The following is a 19,100-nucleotide window of genomic DNA, read 5'->3' as shown; positions in this document are numbered from 1 at the left end:
TGTGCAAACAGGAGCTCTGTACTGCATACCCTCGGGCGTCTCCAAAGTTGGCTGACCCTGAAATCCAGGGGCCTTCAGATGGAAAACCTGTCCCCGTGCCCGCCCCCGCGTCCGTTTTTGTCCCCTCTCCCCCAGACCGCCAGCTCCGCGTTAACAGTCCGTGCTGCGTCCAAGCGGGCAGACCGCGGCTCCTCGAGCGGTGACGTGTCACCTGGCCTTGGATCTCTCTTTGGTCCCCAAACCCGGCCAAACAGGACGCGGCTTTAGTCACCCTCACTTCCCCGGGGCGGCCCGCGGCAGAAAGCACGAAAACACGGCTTTTATTTCAGAATCCTGGTATCCCAAAGATCGTTCAACTGGCGGCTGTTGGGCCTCGACCACCCACCTTGGGCGCATCCGCGGCGCGCAGGCCCGGCCCCCGCGTTCTGACGTCACTCGCCGTCGCCATTGTGGCGTCCGCGTGCCCAGTCGCGGTCACGAGCGCGCCCGCCGCGGCCCCGCCCCGCGGCCCTGCAGCCCCACGGCCGCTCTTCGCAGACTCTGCGGCCCCGCCCCGCAATCACGTGCGCGCCTGCCGCGGCCCCGCCCCACGGTCACGTGGCCGCCCGTCGAAGCGCCCGCCTCCAGCTGCGCGCGGCTCCTCGCGGGCCACCGTAGAGGGCGTCTGGCGGCCGCCGGGACGGAAGCCGAGAGGCGCTGCCGACCGCGCCTGCGACAGCGTCAGCCCTGCGCGGAGCGCCGGCCTGATGGCGGCGGCGGCGATGGCCGAGCAGGAGAGCGCTCGGAACGGCGCCCGGAACCGCGGCGGTGTCCAGCGCGTGGAAGGGAAGCTGCGCGCCAGCGTCGAGAAGGGCGACTACTACGAGGCGCACCAGATGTACCGGACCCTGTTCTTCAGGTAGCCGCCGCCACCTTCCAGGGCTTTCCGCCGCGCCGCTGCCCCGCCCCCGGCCGCCTGCCATTGGCCGCGCCCGCCGCCCCGCGCCCCCGTTGGCCCGCGCTGCTGCCCATCGCCGCGGGTCGGAGCCCGGGGCGGCCGGGGGGCGAGGACCGAGGACACCTGACCCGGCCCCCGGCCCCTGCCCGGCGTCTCCCCTCCCCCCCCCGCCGGACCCGTTCCCCCTCCCCGGGCCCCGACCCGGCGTCGCCCATCCGCGGTCTTGCCAGGACCGAGCCCCAGGCTCTGCGGTCCCCGGCGGTCAGGTCGTGCGGGGGAAATGTGCCCCTGCCCCGCGGCCCCTGCGACCCCAGTGGCCCGCGCTGGGGCAGCCGTGTCCCTGAGCCCGGCGCCGCGCCTGCACTTGCGCGGCCGCGGGCTCTGGCGATAGGGGCGCGGGGAGTGGGATGTGGGGGGCTCGGCGACGAATCCCGGGGACTGGGGGCGCGGGGGGCTCCGGGGCCGCGCGGCGCTCACTGCGCGTGCGGGGGGCGGACACTGCTGAGGGCGCGCTGAAATCAAAGGTGCCGCGTCGGCGGGTGTCGTGTGGGCTGCTGTGGTCCCCGCCTGGGCTGTGGGGCCACGAGAGCTGTGCTGTGGCGCGTGGCTGCTGTGATCCGAGTCGTCGCGTGCGCGGGGCGTTCGGTGACCCTGGACCGTCCGGGCGGAGCAATGGAGGGGGTTCGCTGGGAGGGATAGGTCTGAACGACAGGTGCAAGAGTTTAGTCCGGTCCGTGGAGGGCCTTTTCTGCCCCAGCTGTGTGGCGGGGAGCTGAAGGGCTCTGGGAGGCTTTTCACCATCAGGCCTAGACTTTGATATGCAAGTGGCAAGAGGGGTCAGTGTCTCCGCGGACTCTGAGGTCCTGTCCCAGCCATGCTCGGCTCCGCTGCCTGAAGGAGCCTGGGTCGGAGTGCGTGCAGCTGGACGTAGGCAGCTTCACCTCCCTGAAGTCCGTGTGAGGGGAGCTTTTCCAGTGCTCTAGATTGGCCTAGGTGCTTGCTGTTCTCGGGATTACTAATCAGCAAAACTCCATTTTCCCAACAAGAAACAATGTTTCCTGTTTTGAGACAGTTTTGCCTTGTGGGATGAGCCCCGAAGAGGCAAGTCTCTCTGCCCACGGTGTGTTTGGGGGTGGTGATGGAAAGCAGGCTGTCCACCACCCCAGCCTTGACTTGGCTTTGAATTCCATGTGTGCTCTGTGATCAAAAACCAGCTTTGGCTTCCTCGTGGGGCATCTGGTGTGCACCGACACTGCTCAGCAGTTGGGAAAAAGAAATCTGCCGTTGGCCCCATTGGGGACAAAGTTAATGGTGGTGTTTGTGGCTGTCCTTAAGGCCTGGCTGAACTATCCTGGAGTTGTCCCTGGCTGCCAGGGTGCTGTCCATGAAGACCTGTGATTCCAGCCCTGTTGAGACCCTCCTGGGGGTGTGGCTCTTGGACACTTGGACAAGTCTGATTCACTGAGTTATACTAGGTTCTGGGCCTTTCTGTAAGTCAACATACAGGTCTGTATTTGTTTACCTGAAACATACAGTTTGAGGAGTTTTGGCCCATATGTTCCCATGAACCTATCACCAACCAAGATACGGAGAACAGCCGTCACTGCCAAGGTTCTTTTCTCTGTTCTCAGAATCCATCTCTCACACCCCCTTGCCCCCAGGCACTCACTGCTCTCTGTGGCCCCATAGCTTGATTTGCATTTTCTAGAATGTTTTGTAAGTGAAATCATATCCGCTTTTTGTGCATTTTGAGTTTACACAGCATGATTATTTGGAGATTCCCCACATGGAAAGCATTGGTTCATCTCTGTTGCCGAATGCTGTCCTGTGAGGGACCACAGCTTGTACCCACTCACCTGTTGGATACATTCGCCAAATTGGTGTGTTTTGTTTTGTTTTGTTTTGTTTTAGGATTCTGTTTATTTGAGAGAGAGCGCACACATGTGCAAGGGGGCCTGGGCAAGGGAAGGGAAGGGTCAGAGTGGGAGGAAGGAGCAGGGGCCTTGATCCCAGGACCCTGGGATCGTGACCTGAGCCGAAGACAGATGCTTAGCCCACTGAGCCACCCAGGCGCCCCCCCCAAGTTGCACTGTTTTAATTGTTGTGTTTCACAGCAGTTGAAGGAGAAGGGGCGATGGAATCGGGCAGTCCAGTGGGTTGGACTTCCTCGGTGCACCTTCCTCGGCTGTGGGCAGTAGTGGAGGCCCGGTAGCTCAGCTGGTGCCCGCAGATGGCCACCCAGTGTCTTCAGACCGCTCTCTGCCAGGAGGAGGGAGTCTGTTTTCCAGGCCTTTTGTGTTTTGGGCATTTGGTCATCCTCCACCCACTTTCTGGCTTTCATGGCTGTTTTGCGGGGTGGCCATAGGGCTCCTTGGCCCAGTGTTGGGATAGTCACTTCCCAGGAGGGGCTCTGCAGCCAGCCTGCCTCCCCCCAGGGGCATTTCTGAGAATTGCGTGGTTTTGCCTCTTAAATAAAATGAAGAAAAATTTTTAAAAGAAAAACTTACTGGGGCGCCTGGGTGTCTCGGTGCAGTGTCTGCCTTTGGCTCAGGTCATGATCCTGGGGTCCTGGGATCGAGCCCCATGGGGAGTCGGCTTCTCCCTCTGCTCCCCGCCCCCCTGCCTCCACTCAGTTGGCAGCTGGCAGATGACACCAGCATGTGTCCCCCAGGTGCGCTGAGCAGGTACACCTTCCAAAGGTGTGGGCATGGGGGTGCAGGCAGCAGGGCTGCATGGATGGTGCCGGGCTGGAGGGTTCCTGCTCCCTCTGCTCTCAGCAACCCCCCAAGCCTTGGACTCCGACAGCTAAATCCCTTCCTGTTCCCTGAGTTCTGCCGAAAGAAGCACGCTCATTTCTCAGCGTTGCCTTTATCCACCCCCAGCTTTCCTTGATCTGCAACAGGTGATCTCATGTGGATGGGATGAGTGCTGGCTGTGGCGCATCGCCCCACTCCCCCTTGGCCCCCAACCCTGGAAAGGGAGGCACCGTGGGTGCTTGAAAGCAGGCCCTGTTACCCCAGGGATTTGCTGTCACCTGCTCCTTGGCAGCTTCCTTCATGGGGTGTTTTGAGAGGTTGTCTTTTGCACTTCATCAGACGGAGGAGTCTAGAGTTCTCTCACGTCTTGCGTAAGCAGCAGCACGCTGGCGAGATTGTCACTTAGAAGAAGTGCCTATGTGTCCATGGAAATGGCAACATGAGGTGGTGTGCCTCCGCATACTCGTCTTTCCAGAACTGCCTGTGGCAGTGCTGGCCACGGGTCGTGGGCAGGGCGACTCCCAGCAGAACCAGACCGGGATGAGCTCGGTTGGTGTGGGAGTAGGCTGTGTACATGTGCAAGAGAGAGACAGACAGACGGCTCACAGAAGTGCTGCTGCAGAAACCGCAGGCCGCGCAGATGACGGTGGGCTGGCAGTGGTTTCCTATCTTGGGATACAGGCTCTTCTCGCTGGCCCCATTCCCCTACCCAGCAGATGGGGTCTTCTGTTGGGGCCATGTCTGGGCCCACTGGGTTCCCCTGTGTGTGACTGTGATGGAGTTGGGCTCTCTGGGGCAGGGAGGGGAATGTCTGGTTGTGGAACTTTTTTTTTTTAAAGATTTTATTTATTTATTTGGCAGAGAGAGATCACAAGTTGGCAGAGAGGCAGGCAGAGAGAGAGAGAGAGAGAGGAGGAAGCAGGCTCCCTGCTGAGCAGAGAGCCCGATGCGGGACTCGATCCCAGGACCCTGAGATCATGACCTGAGCCGAAGGCAGCGGCTTAACCCACTGAGCCGCCCAGGCGCCCTGGTTGTGGAACTTTTTGAAGAAAAGACTTTTTCTGTGGTTAGTTGAACACCAAACCCTCACGTTCCCCCCTGCCCTGGCGGTCCCAGTGAGCTGCAGACAGGCTCCCTGGTGCGCGTGTCTGGTGTTGGTCTGTCTTGGTAGCCCCTTGGGGCTGCTGCTTTAGTATCTGCAGTTTGTTGTGTCTGGACTGGGAGGCCCAGACGTTACTGGTTGTGTTTTTGGCTGTACTTCTTTTCTGAGGATCACGGAGCTGAGTTCCAGCCGATGACTGGAGCATCTGGCAGCGCGTATACTTGGTTCGGTGCGGGCTTCAGGCACCCCCTCCTGCTGTGCACTCTGGGGGCCCAGCGGTGCTTTGCTGAACGCCGTCTGTTGCAAATGGACCATCGTCCCGTTGTTTGGGTTCAGTTATGGGCTGGACTCTGGCTGCTCTGTGCTTCTGTCTCTGCAGTTCAGGGAAACTGAGAAATGTGCTCAAAGTGGGATAGTGAGGCAGGACAGAGGGGCGGAAGGGCAAGAGGAGAGCACAGGGAGGGCGTAGGGACCGCAGAGACTGTTGGTGCAGTCATCACAGTGGGTGCTGTGTGTGCGCGTGTCCCCCACCCGAGAGGTCTCTATCCTGTAGCTCTCGCTGTCCCGACCCCTGAGTGCAGTCTTGACCCTTGGTTCTCCAGTGGACCCCAGTGTAACGCTGTGTCCCTCACGCAGCTCCTACCACCGTGGCTGGACGTGCCTCATGGTGTAAGTCATCCAGCCTTTCTCTGGGTCCTGCTGAAACCCTTGAGCTGCTCTAGGGCTGTTTGGGCACCGACAGTGTCCCCTGCCAGTGCTGCTGTCACATGTGGCGCCCAGGTCCGCTGGTCCCCTGAGGTCCGAGCTGCTGACAGCAGGGACTCCGTGCACACCAGGGAGACCTGGGTTGTGGAACCACCCCAGTGTGGAGGCTGGACAGACTCAGGGGGCAGAGCGCCTTGACTGCCGGGTGGGGGGCGGTGGGCTCAGGAAAGAACGCACTTGTGCTCCATCTTTGGTAGGAGGCCCGTGTACTCACGTGCCTGTGTGCCTGTGTGTGGGACCGTGTGCTTTAGCTCTCGTGTCCATTGGGGGGGTGTCTGCCCGACTGGACCTAACTGGGGCTCCGCTCTCTCTCTCGCAGATACATGTCACAGAACAAGCACACAGAGGCGCGGGAGCTCATGTGCTCGGGGGCGCTGCTGTTCTTCAGCCACGGCCAGGTACACAGCAACCTTGTCCCCTTCCCTGCGTGGGGCCTGCAGGCTGGGAGAGGCCTGGGGGAGGGCTACAGGCTGTGCTTGGCCCTGACCCTCCCAGGCCAGCGTGTTCACGTCGCGGGGTGCTGTCTGAGGTGCTGTGCGTGCAGCTGGGGTCTCGGTCCTTCAAGCGGCGCTGCCAAGTGAGCTCTGTGCTCTGAGTGTCTTCTTGGCTTAGGTCCGCCATGGCTGCTCAGCACGAGCCGGAGCTCAATTTTTGTGATTCTCGCTTCCATGTTTTATAGCAAAACAGTGCTGCGGACTTGTCCATGCTGGTGTTAGAGTCGCTGGAGAAGGCGGAAGTCGAGGTGGCGGATGAGCTGCTGGGTGAGGCTCTTATTGTGCGGGAGGCACCTGCATGTGTGGGATGGTGACACCCCCATGCACTGTCTGGCGACGGTGGCCTCTGGTTTGTCCCAGAGACCTGGCTTGCCGGCCCTTTGTGGTTAATGTGCAGTGGGGGACGTCCTCCTTAGGGACTGCCCAGCTGGAAGGATGGAGGAGGGGCCTGCACCCGCTGCTGCACTCCCGCGGGTTATCCCCCCACCTGCCAGGCCTTGCTCCTCTGTGGGTGAGCTTCCTGCCGGAGCACCCCCCTGCCTCCCCCCCCCCCCCCTCCCTGGCACATGCTGAGCCGTGAGGCCACTAAAGAGCATGTGGCTGCTGGCTCTGCAGCTGAGAGGTTGGTTGGGGGGGGGGTCCTGGGACGTGGGGGGAGGAGTGCATGAGGCCACCCCAGTACGCCGATTCCCAGGTTTTGAAGCAAAGTAGTTGTTCTTGTGAACTATAAGATGTGGGGTACAGAGCTGACCAGTTAGTGTGTTTCTGTGGGTAAGAGTCTGTGTTCGTGTTGTTCTAGAAAATCTGGCCAAACTGTTCAGTTTGATGGACCCCAATTCCCCAGAGCGAGTGGCCTTTGTGTCTCGAGCCCTGAAGTGGTCCAGTGGAGGATCTGGGAAGCTGGGCCACCCCCGGCTCCACCAGCTGCTGGCCCTCACACTGTGGAAAGGTAGGTCTGGGGCACCTGTGCTCAGAGCTCCTCTTGAGCGGTTGCTGGCGGTCCCGGCAACAGCTGTCCCTTTTTATGTACGTGACTTTTATTTGGGTTAGCTGTTTTAATCAGGTAATCTGGGACACTGGATATGAGGGGAGATTTTGCTCTCCACCAGCTTGACCCTACCTGTCCGTGGGCCTCGGGCACACCCCGTCCAGCCTCCTTTCTGGGACCTCCTCCCCAGACCGGCCCTCTGATGCACCTGCTCTGTGTTTTCTTCACATTTATCTCAGCTTCTGAGGAAGCATTTATGGGGGGGATCTGTGAGGGGGGATCCTGGGGGTTTCTGGATGTGGTTCCCATCCTGTGCTCCGAGGCTGCTGCTCACTGGAAAAGGCACGTGGTTGGGTGCTCTGGCCAGCATTTGTTCCGGAGAATTCGAAGATCTCTGTCCTGTGTGGTGAGCACCCACAGACAGCTCATTCATGCTGCCGCACCCTTCCCGGCAGCCCGGCAGTGTGTGGGGTGGGGTAGGGGCCTCAGTGGGAGCTGAGGGGCAACATCCTTCACTTGGAGACGACCTTCACCAGGAACGGCTATGACAGCAGGCTCCTCCTCGAAACAGCCTGCTTCCAGCAAACCGTGAAGTGGACAGAAAGACGGATCTGTCTCCCCCACAGCCAGCGGGCCTAGGGTGCTTTCTTGCTGTTTCTCATGCAGCAGCACGCATGTGGTGGGCGCCCACCACGAACCCGGCCCTTGTGCAGGCTGGGAAGCCAGCTGTGTGCGCATCTGGAGGCCGTGCACTTACTCCACTGTGTGTCCCCACCCGCTGTGACCCACGAGGCGGGAGGTTTCTCCATTCCTGCGTGTTGGCCTGCCAGCACTACCCTCGCCCCAGAGGGACAGGAAGAGAAAATGGTCAGACGTCCATTCAAAGGCTGGACAGTTAAGAAAGCCCTTCTTGAAGGGTGTGGCTGAGTCCTTTCCCCACGCCCACCCAAGAAACACATGGGGCCTGAGAAAGAGCATCTGGCATTTCGAGGCCTAGGCCGTCGTGGGCTCCCTCCTCTTCTGATGTGTGTTTCCTGCAGGCGCTTTGCTCCTCCAGCCTTGGCCTCACCCACTGCTGGTGGCGGGTTCCTCCATCCCCCAGGCCACCCTGGCCTTCCCAGCTGGCGTGGTCTACATGTATTTTTCTGTCTGTCCTGCCCACGGGACACTGGTGTGTCCTGGTCACTGACCTCGGGGAGAGGCCATCCGTGCTTGCCAGCCTGGCAGGGGTGGAGGAGTCCCGAAAGCCCCTGCCCTTGACTCCCACCTCGACTTCAGGGGGTGCTGAGTCTGCACTTGCTGGTAGAGGGCCTGATGTGCAGTCAGGGGCACCTGTGGCAAACCGCTATTGCCAGCAAGCAATATTTGGCACCACTTTCACCCAGGCAGTATTTGGGGGCGCATGGGGGACACCAGGTAGGAAATGAGGCATGACCCTGCATCTGTGGCTGAGAAGTGGAAGTCAGGCTGCAGGAACCCCTCAGAGCCCTCACTGGCTAGGAGCCAGCTGTAAGGCATGGACAGTTACTAGTACGATGTTCAAATTTAAGAGACCTGGTTCACATGTAGTACCTGAGCCACAAACCCCAAAGGAGACAAGCGCAGAGTCCATGTCCTGTCCTGCCCCACAGTGTCCACAGCTTGTGCCCGGAGGCCGTGCTTAGGGATGTCTGTCCAGCTGCGGTGCCTGGGGGCAGGCCCCCAATTGGGACGTCCAGGCAGGTGTGGCGTGGTTGGCACAGAGCCACCCACCGTCCTGCCAGTCTCTCTCCACAACTTGCCCTCTCCTGACGTTGGCTGTGTGTGGGGGTCCGTCATGCAGTCCCTCGTCCTACTATGCTTCTCTCACAAACTCAGGGTTTGTGGCAGCCCTGTCTCGAGCAAGGCCACTGGCGCCATGTTTCCGACAGCACTTGCTCACTTGGTGTCCCTGGGCCGCAGTTGGTCATTCTAGCAATGGCGCAGGCTTTTTCATTATAACTTGTTATGGGGTCTGTGACCGTGGTCTTTGATATGGTCCTGGTTTTGGTGCACTAGGAACTACGTTCATGGAGGACGGTGAATTTCCTGGATAACTATGTGTGTGCTCAGTGCTGTACTGACCAGCCGCTCCCAGGTCTCTCCCCTTCCTCTGGCCTCCCTGTTCCCTGAGATCCAGCAATATCGAGATTGGGCCAGTTCCTGATCCTTCGGTGGCCTCTCTGCATTCGAGTGAAAAGAAGAGTCCCACGTCTGTCATTTTAAATGACAAACTGCAGAATGTTAAGCTCGGTGAGGATGGCTTGTCCAAAGCTGAGGTGGGCCGAAAGCTAGGCTTCTTGCACCAAAAAGCAGGTAGTGAATGCGAAGGACAGGCTCCAGAAGGACGTGACAGGGGCTCCTCCGGCGACAGCTAGATGATGGGGACGCAAAACAGCCTCTGGCTGACTGCCTCTGTGGAGGCAGTTGGAGTGGTTGAGACAGTAGCTGAGCCACTGTGTTCCCTCAAGCGAGAGCCTGATCCGGAGGGAGGCCCGGAGTCTTCCTCATTCCATGAAGGCTGAGGGAGGCGAGGTGGCTGCAGAAGGGGGCTGTGAAGCTGGTAGAGGCCAGCTCAAGGCGGATTCCGGAAAGAAGTCTTCTGCATAACCTAGAAGTGCGTGGTAACCTAGAAGCTGCGGCCGGTGACACTGACAAGCGAGCTGAGGCTATTGCTGATGGGGCTGCGCTCCACAGCAGCCTCTCGGTGTAGAAGAAACAGCCGGAGAGAAGGAGAAGCCTTCCAGGACTTTCAGAACCTCCGTACCTGGAGAGAAGTCAACGCCGGGTTTCAGAGCTTCCGAGGACAAGCGGACACTGCTGTTAGGGGCTAATACAGCTGGTGACGGTAAGTTGAAGCCAGTGTTCATGTACCATTCGGAAATCTTCAGGCCCTAAGAATTATGTTAAATCTACTCTGCCTGGCCTCTGTAGATGCAGCAACAAAGGCAGGATGACAGTGTTTGTCTATTTACAACATGGTTTATTAAACATTTTAACCCCACTGTCGAGACCCATTGCTCAGAAAAAGAGATTCCTTTCAAAACATGACTGCTTGCAGACAAAGCATCCGGCCACCCAAGAGCTCCGATGGAGATGGGCAGCAGGAGAAATGTCGTTTTCGTGTCTGACACAACGTCCATTCTGCAGCCCATGGATCAACGAGGCATTGCAGCCTTCATGTCTTCTTATCTAACAAACACACTCTGTAAGGCTCTTGCTGCCACAGACAGTGATTCCTCTGATGGTTCTGGGAAAAGCCCATTGAAAACTTTCCAGAAAGGATTCGTCATTCTAGATGCCACTAAGAACACCCATGATTCATAGGAAGAGGTCAAAACATCAATAGTGACAGGAGTTTGACAGACATTGATTCCAACCCTCATGGATGACTGAGGGTTCAGGACTCTGTGGAGGAAGTCACTGCCGATGTGGCGAAATGGCAGGAGAACTAGAATCAGAAGTGGAGCCTGAACGTGGGCCTGAACCGCCGCCGCCATCTCACATTTTACCGGACGAGGAGCTGCGTCTCCTGGAGGAGCAAGGAAAGCGGTTTGTTGAGATGGGATCCGCTCCTGGTGCAGATGCTGTGACCACTGTTGAAGTGACCACAGAGGATACAGAGGATGACATCAACTGAATAAAAGCAGCAGTGGGGTTTGAGAGGACTGACTCGCACACTGAAAGATGTCCTCCTGTGGGTAAATGCTACCCAGCAGCATCACACGCTCCAGAGAAATCCCTCCTGAGGGGAAGACTCCATCAGTGCAGAAAACATCATTGCTGGCTTATTTTAAGAACGTGGCAGGGCTACCCCAATCGCCAGCAGCCCCGATCAGTCTGCAGCTACCAATATCAAGGCAGGCCCCTCCTCCAGCAACAACGATTAGGACTCCCTGGAAGCTCAGGAGCTGGTTAGTGTCCGTAGCCCTCAAGCATTTGTGTCTGAAGGCCCGTACCTGGGCTTTAGACCGTGCTGTCTCACTCAGCAGACCCCTGTCTCAGCACAGCTCTTGCACGCCCTGGGAAACCTGAAAGCTTGACTGGCTTTGCAGAGGTTGCTTTGCTGCGGTCTGTAGTCGGGCCCACAGTACGCCCGAGCTGCTCCTGGGCAGGTTCCAGTCCAGTTCGTGGAGGGAGCCTTGTGCGGGGCAGGGCCTGTGGGTGTGGTTTTGCCTAACTTCTCTTCTCATGATACTTTAAAGCCGAAAAGTTATTCTAGGGGGTCTGAGGGCGAGAGGAGAGATAGCACAGGTACAAACAGAAATGCTGACTCAGAATTCTGTGTTTCTGAAGGTGGCAGTCTGGGCCCTGAGGGCTAGTGCCAAGGGTGGGAGGGCAGCTGGGTCCCCTCGGAGCAGGTATTCCCAGCAGAAGGTGGAGGTAGCTGAGGCACGGGGCCTGAGCCCTGGAAAGGTGTGGGAACCAAGTGGCTTGTGAGCAGGATGGGTGTGATCCCGTCTTCTCCAGGAGATGGACCGCGGTGCAGGAGCTGGTCTGGGGGGTGGCTTGGCCTAGGCTGGGTCTCTGCTTGGCACCGCAGCCACTCTGGGTGTCCTGTGCTCTGTGCACAGGGGTGGGGCAGGGAGAGGGGCAGGAGGTAGATCGATTTTCCAGTGATGAATGGGGAGAGCAGGTTTACAGCCTGAGTCATTTACTGATGTTGAGAAGATTGGGATTTTGGTCGTTGTTTTTAAAAATAGAAGTGGTTACGAACAGCTGAGCGTTAGAGCAGACGTGCCCGTGTGTTCTTAGCCCCAAAGCTTCCTGCATTGCCGAACGTGACACGGCAGAGCCAGGCAGGGGATGGCGCAGAGACCCGTGCACACTCATCGCTGTCCCCTCCCCTCTGTAGAGCAGAACTATTGTGAGTCCCGGTACCACTTCCTGCACTCTGCGGACGGCGAGGGCTGTGCCCACATGCTGGTGGAATACTCGACCTCCAGGGGCTTCCGCAGCGAGGTGGACATGTTCGTGGCCCAGGCTGTGCTGCAGTAAGTACCACGCTCGCGGGGTCCCGTCTCCCTGCACGGCGGCCGGGTCCGCCCCGTGGCCCTGCCGCAGATGCCCCCCTCCCCCTCCCACCGAGGACAGGTCAAGCCGTCCCTCTCCACTCTGTCAGGCTGCCGCGGACGTGAGTGCTCAGAGCTAGCGTTCTGCTGTGGCTCCCCAGTGTCTTGTTTTCTCACATCACCTCTTTGGTGGGTTTTGTTTTTGTTAGCATCAGGCCACTGTTTCTTGTAGGACCTGTCTGTTTATTTTTTAAAAGATTTTATTTATCTGACAGAGAAAGAGAGGGAACACTAGCAGGGGGACTGGCAGGCAGAGAGAGAAGCAGGCTTCCTGCTAAGCAGGGAGCCCAATGTGGGCTCAATCCTGGGACCCTGAGACCATGACCCGAGCTGAAGGCAGACGCTTGGCCGACTGAGCCCCTGACGTGCCACAGGCATGTATATTTAGTAAATTTTACAAGGTGTATTGGAATGGGGAGTGCGTGTGCCTTTGAAGCTTTCCCAAGCCTGCTCCTGCCTTCCCAGGCATCCCGCGCATATGAAGGTTCCCCGCAAGCTGTGTCCCGAGTCTGTCCCCCATCCGTCAGGCCTTCTCGCTTCCTCATCTCCGACCTGGCCCGTAGCGGGCCTGCTCCAGGCTTCTCCTGCCTGTGCTTGCCTGGTAGAGAGACTCCAGTTTGGTGGCTGGGCATCGGGATAGGAAATGTCTCATGGGTTTGAGGGGGTTTGGGGGCCCCAGAACGCTCACCATATGCACCTGGCAGCGCTTGGGGCTTCCATGCTCTGCTGCACCCCAACTCTGAAACGGAGACGTTTCCTAGACACCCGAGCTCCCTGCCCCAGCCTGTGGGGCGTACGGTGTTCAGAGTCCCCAGGCTGGGCGGGATCTTGTGCAACCACCAGACGCCGCCTTCTCAGGCCCTTATCCCGTAACAAGGTGGAGGCCCCCAGCACAGCTAGTCCAGCTGTTGCCCAGGGCCCCTGTGGACAGAGACGTCCCCCGGGGACAGAGAGCTCAGGCCCCTGGGCTGACTGCTCTGTAGGCAGGGACCTGATGGGTGCAAACCAGCCATAGTTGGGGAACTCCCCACAGCATCCGAGCTCCATTGGCCTTGGATGGTCACCTTCCCAAGCTTCATTCCTCCACCAGTCAACTGTGGCAAGCAGGGGGTGCCCTCCTCACGCGGGGCAGCTGGTCTGAGCACAGAGCTCGGCACAGCGGGCCCTCATTTGCCAGAGCTACAGGATGCTGTGAGCGGGCGGCCCCGCAGCTGTCAGCCAGCATTCTCCCGCGAGCCAGCATGGACCTGAGCCCCTGCTAAAGGCCACAGCGTCCCTATCCGCTAGCAGCTCACTTACTGGGCTCTTGGTTCCAGGTTTCTCTGTTTAAAGAACAAAAGCAGTGCGTCGGTGGTGTTCACGACGTACACACAGAAGCACCCGTCCATCGAGCATGGCCCTCCATTCGTGCAGCCTCTACTCAATTTCATCTGGTTCCTGTTGCTGGCTGTGGACGGGTGAGCCCTTGGGTGCTCGGGGCATGCGGCCGCGCTGGGCTCGGGGTGCCCTCTGGGACTGTCATGCAAATGGAGCCGGACCGCCCTGTTGTGTTCCAGGGGCAAACTGACGGTGTTCACAGTGCTGTGCGAGCAGTACCAGCCGTCCCTGCGGCGGGACCCGATGTACAATGAGGTGAGAGGCCGGGGCCGCAGTGGGGCAGGAAATCTGGGGGGCAGGGGTGGGCTCCCCGGTGACCCCGTGCCCCTGCCCTTCCAGTACCTCGACAGGATAGGACAGCTGTTCTTCGGCGTGCCGCCCAAGCAGACGTCTTCCTACGGGGGCTTGCTAGGTAAGGCCTGAGCAGGGTGCGCTTGTGGGGGGGGGGGGGGGGGAGTGGCCATGGCCGTGTCACCCCCTGGCCTTCCCCTAGGGCTCTCTCTCCCCTGACGCTGTCAGGGCTCTCTCCTGTGGCTCCGTGTCTCTGCCTGGCCTCGAAGTCCTTCAGCAGAGTCCCAGACACAGCCGAGAGGGTCCTGTTGGCCCTCGTTCTCCCTCTCCTTTGGCCACAGAGCCAAAGCGGATTTTTTCTTTTCTTATTCTGGTAAAATACACATATCCCAAAATTTGCTGTTTAACTATTTCTCAGTGTCCCATTCAGGGGCACCATCCCCCGATCCGGCTCCAGAACGTTCCATCCCCACATGGAGACCCTGTCCTCGTGATGCACAGACCCCTGCCCGCTCCCCCAGCCCCAGCCCTGCCATCTGCTCTCTGTGTCTGTGAGTCTGATGACTCCAGGTCTTTGTGTGTGTGGGGGGGTCCCTGTGCGTGCCCTTCTGTGTCTGGCTCGTCTCCTTGGGGCTCGTCCCTGTGGGGGCAGGGGAATCGTTCCTCCCTTTAGAAGGCCAGTCCATCCTCCATGGTGTGGATGGACGGCATTGCGTCGCCCATCCTTCTGTGGGGGACCCCGTGTGCTGCTGTGAATACGGGGGCGCGTGCGTCTCTTTGAGCCCCTGCAGCCATTGCTCTGGGTAACACCCCCGAGGTGGGATTGCTGGGGCACAGTGAGATTTAGTGTAATTTTGGAGACGCTGCCAGACTGTCTTCCATGCAGTGGCCCCATTCCCTGTCCCGCCAGCTGCGCACAGGGGCAGTTTCTCCACGTCCCCGCCATGTTTGCTGTTGTCTGTGCCTCGGTAGTGGGTGTGGGCTCTCACCGTGGCTCTGAGTCATGTCACCCTGATGGTGAGTGGTGCTGAGTGTCCTTTCTTGTGCTTACTAGCTGTTTGTATGTCTCTGTGTCCATTCAAGTCACGTGCCTGTTGTTGAATCAGGGTGGTGATTTCTCTGTACTGGATACTGATCCCTTGTCGGATATAAAATTCCCAAGTATTTTCTCCCATTCTCTGGATTGCCTCTTTTTTTTAAAGAATTTATTTTTTAAAAGCAGTTTTCAGTGGGGCATCTGAGTGGTACATTTGGTGGTTGAGCATCCAGCTCTTGGTTTCTGCTCAGGTCCTGATCTCAGGGTCATGACATCGAACCCCATGTTGGGCTCCGCACTCAGTGTGAAGTCTGCTTGGGATTCTCCCTGTCCCTCTGCCCCTCCTCCTGCTCATGTGCACTCTCTAAAATAAATAAATATTTTTAAAAAGGTAAATGAAAACAGTTTTAGCTTCCCGGCAAGATACAGAGGAAGGTGTATCCGTTTCCATCCCTGCCCATCACAGCTGTTCGCGGCGTCCCTGTCTGAGTGGTGACTGTGTCAGAACCCTGAACCTGTACAGACACAGCATGTCACCTTAAGTTTGGGGTTCACATTGGGGGTACTTTACATGCTACACGTTTATAGGTTTGGACACGTGTCCACATTAGAGCCCTGCAGAGTCGTTTCTGCCCCCAAAATCCTGTCTGCTCACCTTCCACCACCTTCTGTCTCTGTGGGCACTGCCTTGGGATGCACAGAATTCGAAATTTTCCTCCAGTCCAGCTTGGGTGTCTCTCCTCCATTTCTCCTGCCTTTGTTGTCAATCCCTAATGTCCTTATCCGGCCCAGGGCTGTGAGGCTCTTGTCCCATGTCGTCTTCTAAGAATTTTACTGGTTTTGGGTTTCCACAGTGGTCCTTGATCCCTGTAGAGGATTTTTTTAACCTGGTGTGAGGTAGGGGTCCAGTGTTCTGGCATCGCTTGCTGAAGAGACTCGTTCCCCTGAATGGTCTTGACACCCTTGTCAGAGATGGCTTGACCGCCATGCACGTGGGCTGATTTCTGGGCTCTCTGTTGTGTTCTGCGGGCTCTCTGTGTCTGCGTGCCCATGCCACACTGCTGGGATTACTCTGTAGGAAGTTTTGAAATCAGGAAGTGCAAGCCCTTCAGTTTTGTTCTTTTTCAAGATCATTTTGGCTGTTTGGGTCCATTGCAATTCCATATACGTTTTAGGATGTTTTTCTTGCAAACAAGCCATGGGGATTCTGAAAGGGACGACATGGAATCTGTGGATGGCATTGGGTGGCCTTGGTCTAGGCAGTGTGTCAAGCCCCCGAGCCCATTGACACAGGAAGTGCTTCCATGCATTAATGACTTCAGTCTCTCTCCGTGGTGGTCAGTGGTTTTCATGGGTGAGTCCTTCGTCTCCTTGGTTAAGGTCAGTGCCTAAGTATTTTAATCTTTTTGATGCTGTTGTAAATGGAATATTTTTATCATTTCTTTTCCAGATTGTTCATTGTTGGCGTAAAGAAACGCAGCGTGTTTTCACGTGCTGACTTTGTGCCCCCTTCCTTTGCCGGATTCCCTTACTCCGACAGCTCCTTCCTGGAGTGTTCGGGTTCTCTGCATATGAGACCATGCCCTACGCAGACAGATCGTGTTGCTCCTTCCTTTCCGCTGTAGATGCCTCTTCCTTCGTTCTCATGCCCGGTGGCCCCGGCCGGAGTTTCCAGGACTGTGTGGGATGGAGGTGGTGAGGGCGGGTGCCCCCCCTCGTTCCCGCTCCTTGAGGAGGAGCTCTCAGTCCTTCACCGTCGAGGATCACGTTGGCCGGGGGGGGTCTTCCGAGATGGCAGTCAGTGCGTGGAGGTTGCGCCTCCTGTTCCGGTTTGCTGAGTGCTTGTACGCAAGCGTCGGGTTTAGTCCAGCGCTGTTCCTGCATCAATAGAGACGGACGATCGTGTGGGCTTCCCCTCGTGCTGGCGTGGGGCGTCACGCTGGTGGGTTTTCAGGGGGGCTCTCCGTGTGTTCTACGAGTAAAGCCGCGCGTTGTGGTGTGTCGTCCTCGCTGTACTGCCGAGTCCCGCTTTCCAGAGGTCCATTGAGGGTGTAGCCTCCGTGTTCACAGGGGTCACTGGTCTGTGATTTTCTTGTGGCATCTCTGGGGTTCTGCTGGCCTCGTCAGTTGAGTTGGGAAGTGCTCCCTCCCCCTTGATTGTTTTGGAAAAGTTTGGGAAGGATGGTGTTGGTCACTAAAGTTTTAGTAGAACTTACCAGGAAAGCCATAAGGGCACAGCTGTCTTTGTTGGGAAGTTTTGATGATGGATCCAGTCTCTTTACTGGTTCAGAGGCCCATTTGGACGGTCACTTCTTTGTGATTTGGTCCTGGTGGGTGTTGGAGGCCAGGTCTCCGCCCCACGTCTGCCTTGCCTGGCAACATGGTCTGGCCTTCCCCAAGGTCTCGTACAGACTTCTTCCCTCCACCAGCCAGAGGCCAGTTTAGTTCTTCTTCTGAACGTGGCTTTTCGGTGCCTGAATGTGGTGGTGTTTTTGAGTTGATCGTGTTTCCCGGAGTTGATCGTTCACCCACACGCACCTAGTCCCACCTAGATAGCCCCGGAGAGGGCTCCTGTGGCCCAACAGCATGGAGGCTTCCCTCCTCAGCTTCCTGCTGGGGGGACATTGCGGAGTCACAGGTGGCTGGTCTGTGCAAGGGGCACGCATCCCCCACACAGATGCCAGTGTGCTCCTGCCCGAGTGGAGGCAGCCCCAGGTGACAGGGGGTGGGGTGGGAGTTGCTGGTCCCATCAGGCTCCATGATGCTGCCACCCCCTCCCACCCCCACTGCTTATATCCAGGCGGCGCTGTGCCCCAGGGGCCCTGCAGGGCTGGCCTGGGTGGGATTTGCGTCCTTGGAACCAAACTACGCTCCGCGGAAAGGTCTTCGGTCTGAGATGATTTTGAAAGTCGTTGGCGGCTGTTGGACCTGGTATGGCAGGTGCTTCAGCCCCGTGCGGTCCTGGCCGGGGCCGTGTGTCTGAAGCCGGGGTGCTGTTGGTGTGTCACCGCCGTCGCCCCTCACACGGGGGTGCCGACGCCGGTGCCCATTCATTTCCCACAGGAACCTCCGCCTCGCCCCTCCCGGTGCCCGGACCACGAGTGGCATGTTCGTTGGACCCAGTTTCAGGGCCCAAGTCTGTGCAGACAACCTTGCCCACGTTTCTGTTTGTTTCTTTTCATGGGGTTTGGCTTCAGGGGACTTGCTGATCTCGAGTTCGTACTGAATCGTTGTTCTTTGACTAAAAATTACGTAAGTGTCAGTGCTGGCAGCACCATTTCTGCCTGGGGACGCGTCCTGACCTCTCCGTGAACCCGGATGCACACGCGCGTGCCCGCTCAGCAGTGGCCTCCCCGTGACGGGGTCCTGAGGACGATTCTCCAGGGCTGTCCGGCGGCCGGGCTGTGTCCCACGGGTGGGCACTCGGGGTCTTTCCCCAGCTGCCAGGTCCTTGCAGGCACACTGAGCACTCCCTGGGACTCATGCCGTCCCAGCCCGGGAATGCGGCGGCATGGCAGGTGGGGTTCCCTGGCCAGCCAGGGGTGCCGAGCGTGTGCAGCTGCTGTGCCCCTGATGGCACCTGCGTTTGCTTCCAGGGAATCTTCTGAGCAGCCTCATGGGCGCCTCGGAGCAGGAGGGCGAGGACAGTCAGGACGACAGCAGCCCCATTGAGCTCGACTGAGCCCGCCCGCCCGGCCTGCATGAAGACGCCCTCTTCCCCGGGGCTCCCGTCGTGAGGCTCCCGCCACGGGGCTCCCGCCGTGGGGTCCCGCCTGAGGCGGCGGGGGCCGCGTGGGCCTTGGCGCCGGCCCGGGGCTGCGGGGCCTGCGGCGGCTGTGCTGGGCCGCCCTGCACCCCCAGACTGACCCACAATAAAGCACGGGCCTTGCTGCGCTACCATCCTCTTTCCCTGTCCTTTGTGTCTGGTTTGCTTGGGGAGGCGACCTGGTGTCTGGCGCGCGCCGCGGGCCCGACCCTGTCGCAGGTGGCGTGGGGGGTGGCCGCCGTCCCACCAGCCCTGCGCAGATGTCCCGTGGGGTCCCAGAGAGCATCTGGGTGGCTGCTCCAGGCCACGCTGAGGCCACGGCCCCTCGGGGCAGCTCTTACAGCGGGAGCAGGATCCTTTCCACGTTTCGGGACGTGGTATTTATTTTCACTGGGTGATGGATTCCTTTGACCTGGTGTGGTAGGTGTTAACCTTGTAACCAGTCCAGGAGCGAGCAGATGTGCCCTTTCCCACAGACGCTGTACCAGATGTTCGCAG

General features: G+C 58.7%; 1 protein-coding gene across 2 annotated transcripts; it reads left to right on the top strand.

Annotated features, from left to right (window-relative positions):
* Positions 1 to 667: 667 nt before the first annotated feature.
* GET4 (guided entry of tail-anchored proteins factor 4) lies at positions 668 to 18,736 on the top strand. Of its 2 annotated transcripts, none has more exons than XM_045994136.1 (9): positions 668 to 898; positions 5,880 to 5,958; positions 6,240 to 6,321; positions 6,854 to 7,003; positions 11,916 to 12,054; positions 13,449 to 13,589; positions 13,689 to 13,764; positions 13,849 to 13,921; positions 18,433 to 18,736. In XM_045994136.1, the coding sequence occupies exons 1-9, from the start codon at positions 747 to 749 to the stop codon at positions 18,516 to 18,518; spliced, it is 978 nt and encodes a 325-aa protein (XP_045850092.1). In that variant the 5' UTR covers positions 668 to 746; the 3' UTR covers positions 18,519 to 18,736. The 2 variants fall into 2 exon arrangements, with proteins under 2 accessions (XP_045850092.1, XP_045850093.1); XM_045994137.1 differs by lacking the exon at positions 668 to 898 and adding an exon at positions 4,707 to 5,464.
* Positions 18,737 to 19,100: the final 364 nt, after the last annotated feature.

Source organism: Meles meles, chromosome 21, assembly GCF_922984935.1.
Source record: "Meles meles chromosome 21, mMelMel3.1 paternal haplotype, whole genome shotgun sequence".
NCBI classification, from domain to species: Eukaryota; Metazoa; Chordata; class Mammalia; order Carnivora; family Mustelidae; genus Meles; species Meles meles.
The sequence above is the reverse complement of the archived record's forward strand: the minus strand, read 5'-3'. Positions and strand labels throughout refer to the sequence as shown.

What these genes read in the sequence shown, in the direction of transcription:
- GET4 (XM_045994136.1), top strand. Translation starts at nt 747, where the DNA reads ATGGCGGCGGCGGCGATGGCCGAGCAGGAGAGCGCTCGGAACGGCGCC. An exon ending in TACCGGACCCTGTTCTTCAG is followed by an intron (nt 899 to 5,879) that starts GTAGCCGCCGCC and finishes TCTCTCTCGCAG; the next exon opens with ATACATGTCACAGAACAAGC. An exon ending in GGCCCTCACACTGTGGAAAG is followed by an intron (nt 7,004 to 11,915) that starts GTAGGTCTGGGG and finishes TCCCCTCTGTAG; the next exon opens with AGCAGAACTATTGTGAGTCC.